General features: G+C 41.9%; 1 protein-coding gene across 1 annotated transcript in view; it reads right to left on the bottom strand.

The window, feature by feature from the left end:
• Nucleotides 1-2,314: 2,314 nt before the first annotated feature.
• Nucleotides 2,315-5,930, bottom strand: part of tgm1 (transglutaminase 1) — a 52,950-nt gene continuing 49,334 nt past the window's right edge. The window contains exons 12-14 of the mRNA XM_015396133.1: nt 3,091-3,251; nt 2,862-2,998; nt 2,315-2,748 (exon numbers count right to left, since the gene is read on the bottom strand). Coding sequence (XP_015251619.1) covers nt 2,589-2,748; nt 2,862-2,998; nt 3,091-3,251 — 458 coding nt within the window. The 3' untranslated portion in view covers nt 2,315-2,588. The remainder of the gene's footprint in view (nt 2,749-2,861; nt 2,999-3,090; nt 3,252-5,930) is intronic.

Raw genomic sequence — 5,930 nt, 5'->3', positions numbered from 1 at the left:
TCTTGATGAATTATTGACTGATTTCTGAAGCAATTGCTCGTCATCTGCAGAGAACAAATCCTTGAGCAGACTATTGCTTTTGAGGTAACCGCTTTCTCCACATCCGACCTTTTTTCTCTATATTGACTTTGCTGGAGTTTGACTGAAGGGCAGAGCGCTTTGAAGCAAAAACCTGCCTTTGTTCAGTAGAAACCCACGTTCTAGAGTGGCAGACATATTGATGTGTGATTTGAATTCTAAAAAAAATGTTTTTCTGTAACCTACAAGGCTACAGAATCAAAACCAAATTTTTAAATTGAATTTTGAAATATACTTTTGAGGTTGAAGAGTGAATTGGGAGTCTTTTTCTGTTTTTATTATTAAAAGCTCAAAGCTGTTCATTCCATTCTGCTTCAGTTACATTTTATACATTTTTTACATTTCACTTACTTAATGAAGTATTCACTTATGCTTTCCCACCACCTACAAGGCTGCAGAGAGTCTAGGTGAGAGGAATTGTAGACTGACAAACAACTCTCACCGGGCATCCTACTTTAAGAAACGACCAGAGGTAAGGGGCGCCGTTAATTCAGTAAAAAAGAGCTGACATTGACTATTAGGGGTTAGATTATACTCATGCCTATCATAAAGGGAAACCACTATTTTGTTTATTTTTATTTTTCAATTAGTAAAATGAGTTAATGCATGTAGTATATCTTCTAATATTATCCTTTTTTAGCTAAGAAGATCAGAACTGAACTTGTCATAATCTGATAGCTGACCTAATTGTTCATTTCACTCACCTGTCTAACTCTGCCTGGTTATTAATCAGCTCTCATCTCATCCACCTGTTGCTTTATATTCGGCTCAGTCCAGCTATCGGAATCATGATCTGGCCTGATTCCTCCACCTTAATTGTTTATTTCATTCACCTGCAGTTCCCTCCCTGCTGTAGTTATCATTTATTTCATTCACCTGTATCCTCTGCTTTACATTCAGTTCAGCCGGAGCATTCGGGGCCAGATCATCATTTGTTTTCTGTTAGTCTGTTCAGGTTGTTCAGTTTATTCCACGGTTCATGTCCCGGTTCCTGGTAAATCCTGGTGGAAAAGTTTTGTGTCTGTCCGGTCTCCTTATCATGCACTGGTCCTTCCCCGCGGAGCCCTCTGGGTTTTGGCTCGGAACGTGAGGAGGATCAGTTTTTATTCCTGTAAGCCTGGCTCCTAGGAGGAGACCAGTTTAAAGGTCCTGCTCAAGCTTTTGCTTTCAACGTCCTGTCTCTGTTACCCTCAACCACTGAGCCTGCCCTTCTGCATTTCAGCCTGTTCTGGTCCTGTCCTGTTTGGCTCAGCGTGGGGTGGGGCTAGTTTTAAGCTCCAATAGTCCTAGCTTTTGGATGGAGCCATTTTAAAGTTCTGCAGTTCTACTGGTACCATGTATTTCCTCTCAATCACTGGGCCTGCCTGTCTCCATCTGAGTGTATTCAGGGCCTTTACTCGTGGAGCTCTGAATCTGCCTGAACGCTCAGTGTTTACCTGGATCTTTCTGTTCCTATTCAGACTCCTGGCTCTCAGACCCGTACTTGTTCTGAACAGTTTCCCTGACTTGGCTCGGTCTCCTGCCTGCTCACTGGGGTTTCTGTATGGGGACACTCTGGGAGGCTCCCACTGCATATCGTTGACAGTCCATCCGCTGGATTCTGCCTCACCTGAGAGGATGGGCTGAACTGTTAAACCAGGTAAATGACTCACATGGATAATCACCTTCCGTCAGATTATCGTGGTCACTTACCTGCGTTTCTCCCTCCAAAGTGTCAGTGATGGTTGGCGCCCCGCCTTCCCCTGCAGCCGCTGCGTATCCGCAGATCCACAGCAGCCCGCATTCTGTACATCTGTACTGAACTTGCTGGTTTGTATGATGTCACTGAAGTTTTTCAGATCGTTGCCTTCAAAGTTCTGCAGCGATGCAGTTAAAGCCAACCAGCGGATGTTTTATAGCAATTTGACATTTTGAATATATGCTGTAGTTAAAGGTAAACAGACTTTTGCATCATTTATTAAAGCCCAAAACACAACGCTATTAATCCAGCCTTTTATTAATACAAACCTTTTTGGAACAGATAATTCTGTATATATATATTTTTTATTTTGTGGTAAATTAACCAAATAAATAGATGATTATAAAATAAGACGGAAATACAAAGCTTGTTTCAACAAAAGCATAATTCCTTCATAAAAGCGACTCCACAGCCGAACCTCAGTGGCGATTGTGGTCATTTGAACAGCATTCTGTTTGCATGCACTCGGCTGCCCCCCCCACCACCCCAAACCCCCCCCCCATCAGGGGTTTGATGAAAGCTAATACTGGTCTTCATGTTATATTAAAAATGGCTGTTCTTTGTGTACACATATTGGAATTCTGCCAGATTTTCCCTGAATTAGCCGTCAGTTTACAATTCTTGTGCAAATGTAATCAGTGCAGCAGTGTAATACATTGGTAGACTGGGATACTGGCTTCACATGTAAATAAAGGAGGGGGGAAAGGGAGCTCATGGAGAAAAAGAATATGATAGTATGATGAGTAATTGACAGATAAAAATGTGCAGATCTCTATGAAGCCACACTGCTTTTGTCCTCCACATTGATGTCCCTCACACCATGAACCTGGGTGAGCTGCTTGCAGTCCAAAGAAGCCAGTAATTTCCTCAGTCCAGGAAGGCTGGGGACAAAGTGCTGCTTGAAAGAGATGGAGGCATGTTTGGCAATATCTCTGCAGGGAGGACAGGAAATGACAGCAGTGGTCACAAAAGGGAAAGATACGCCAGGTCACTGAAAAAAAAAACCCATCAGGACTAATATTAAGTATATGTTTTTCTGACTCACCCAAATTCAATCTTTTTCCCAGGTAGAAGTCCTATTCCCTCTATGTGAAATATTACTGCTTTCAGCACCTGGGGGAGGGGGTTGGTAAAATGTATCTCCACCGCCATCTCCTTCCCTACTACAGCCTCCCCAATGGGCTGAGTGACAATGAGACAGAAGCACAGCAAAATCAGAGCTGGACTTGGATCTTCTGCTTCGTCATGGTTTCACGACCTTCTGTGTTTCTTACCTTTATGACGAGGTCGGGGGTCCGGAGTCGGAAGCTGAACTGGGTGGCCAGAACTTGCTGCGTTTCTCTAACCCGGCCTGAAAGTGTCAGCATCAGGGCAGCCTGGTCTATCAGCTGGTCCTTGTACACCTTGTACTCCAGTACCCACGTCAAGTCATTCTCTGGAACCAAACATTGGGCAGAGAGAGGAGAATCAGTTGAGCTTGGCAGCCTTTAGTGCCTGGAGATGGTGGAATTCATTGTTTTGGTTTCCTTTCTGGGCATCCTGTGTAGCTAAGCCCTTACATTACAAACCTGTTTGTATGTTACTAATGTAAAGTGTGCCATATGTTTGCATTCAGCCTCTGATGCAGAAAGCTTTGCCAGAGTTACACACTCAGAGAAAATTTTAGAGTGTCTATAAAAAAGCTTGTTAAATGTTTTGTCAATGATTGCATTTAGCCTGAAGTCTGGACTTTGACTGGAGCGTTATCAAACATTAACATGTTTTTAACTAGAGCATCTTACTCCACATGCTTGCTGCAAATCTCACTCACCCTGTCAGACTTGCCTTTTGGCTGCTTCCCCTTTAACTTTCCTGTCAGTTTATGCAAAGTCTCAATAGGTCAACAGCAGAGATGGCAAAAGTACTCACTTCCCGTACTTGAGTAAAAGTACAGATACTTGTGTTAAAAAATACTCTGGTAAAAGTGGAAGTACTGATTAAACTTCTTTACTCAAGTAAAAGTAACAAAGTACAGGCTTGTAAATTTACTTAAAGTATAAAAGTAAAAGTAGAAACCACTTTTTTCATGCCGTTGCCTACATTTTAAATGGATGTCTGCCAATAGGACTAGATCTCCGTTGTGTTCATTTTCAATCATCTCGTCGTCCATGCTACTATGCTAACGCCACCGCCACCAAGCTGCAATGATTTGCCGCCAATGAATACCGCCGAATCTGTCGATTCATCTTGTAGTGGTGCGTCAAATGCAACGTAGATTCCCATCCAATTAGATTGAATTTGGTATTGATGACGTGAAAAATAATAACGGTAACTCCATTGAAATGATTCATAACTAAAGTAACGAGACAATTTTTTAAAATGTAAGGAGTAGAAAGTACAGATATTTGTGTAAAAATTTAAAGAGTAGAAGTAAAAAGTCGCCATAAAAATAAGTAGTGGAGTAAAGTAAAAATATCAGAAAAATCTACTTGAGTACAGTAACGAAGTATTTGTACTTCGTTACTTCCCATCTCTGGTTAACAGTATAAATGCACTCACTATTCTGCATGTCTCTGTTGAAAAGGTGATTTTAATCTAAATAAATAAATCCAAAAAGTTAAAGTTAAAAAACAATCCTCTGGACTTTGTTTGCAAGTTTGAAGACGTTTCTCTTCCATCCAGGAAGCTTTTTCAATTAAAAATGTCAGAAATAGCGTTTAGTTCCAGGTTTTATAGAGTAGGCCAACAAAAGCTTTGGAATGGTTTAGAAAACATGCAGATTGTAACTGGAATAATGGAAGTTCCCATAATAGAAGTTGTGGAGGTCATTGAGGGGTGGAGCTGGTTTTCCAGTTTCTATCTGCATGTTTTCTAAGCGATTACAAGGCTTTTGTTGGCCTACTCTATAAAGCATGGAACTTAACGCTAATCCAGCTTCCTGGATGGGAAGAGAAACGTCTTCAAACTTGGAAAAAAAGTCCAGAGGATAGTTTTTTAACTTTACCCTTTTGGAATGACTATGGTCTGGATGACTGAAAACTTCCAGCAGCATATTGTGGAGTAAAAATGTAGAGGTTTGTCTGTTCTTAGCCTCCCAGGCTCCAAACGAAGGTCATGAGAGAGAAGAATGAGTCACACAGCCTCCTTCAGGGCATGAATGGGAGGGCTGCTGTTATTAGGAGATCCATCTGACCAGAGAAAGATAGATTAACAGAGAACGGCCTTGATGAACTCAAGTTGTTTTTCCTCCAAATGTTCAAGTGTGAGAAAGTTCTTTATGCAGGTCAGTGTTAATTTCGTCAACCGTGACGATGACGAAAATATTTCATCAACGCCACTTTTTCTCGTGACGATGACGAGACGATAACGAACAAAAATTGTTTCCAGAAAATAAAAATATGACGAAAATAAAAAATGATTTTCGTCAACGAGACAAAGACAGACGAAATGTACGATCCATTGACGAATGGACATTAATAAATATAATTATTTATGATAAATTTGTAATTGTTAATAAAAGTGTTTCTTGAGCTTCATAGAAGAGTACGCGTTGCTCCGCTGTTTGTCCCACATGGCGTCTGTCCCTCAGCGCCCTGCAGCGCTCAGTCAGTAGCAGCATATTTAACTTCGCAGTCAGCGGATACCGGTGTGCTGTTTGTTAAACAACGCCTGGATGTACGGAGCCATTTCATTTACAATGTGAAGGAAAACAGCGCAGTAAGGACGCCACCAACGAGTCTGCAGCTTCAACATGGCAGGAAAGAACACAGAGAATCTCAGCGACATCTGAGGAGCCAACAGCTGATATATGGAAGAAGGTAATGAACGGGTGGGCCTGGAACGGGTGTGTTAGTGCGTGCACGGGTGAATGTATCTGAATGTATATGTGTGTCTCTCTTCATAGAAGAAAGATGTTCTACTCATCCCCTGGATATTAATGGTTTAAATTAGGGCTACAACAACGAATCCATAAAATCGATAAAAATCGACTTTTAAAAGCGTTGGCAACGAATTTCATCATCGATTAGTTGTGTCGAGCGATTAATGCGTCATCCGCCGCCGTCGGCAGCTGCAGCCGTGGGACGCCTCGCCCACCCCAACCCTGTTCTCTCTCTCCCGCAGGAGTCCCTCTCAG

Source organism: Cyprinodon variegatus, unplaced genomic scaffold (genome assembly GCF_000732505.1).
Source record: "Cyprinodon variegatus isolate N-32 unplaced genomic scaffold, C_variegatus-1.0 Scaffold777, whole genome shotgun sequence".
Taxonomy (NCBI): Eukaryota; Metazoa; Chordata; class Actinopteri; order Cyprinodontiformes; family Cyprinodontidae; genus Cyprinodon; species Cyprinodon variegatus.
Note: the sequence above shows the minus strand (reverse complement) of the source record. Positions and strands in the feature narration are given on the sequence as shown.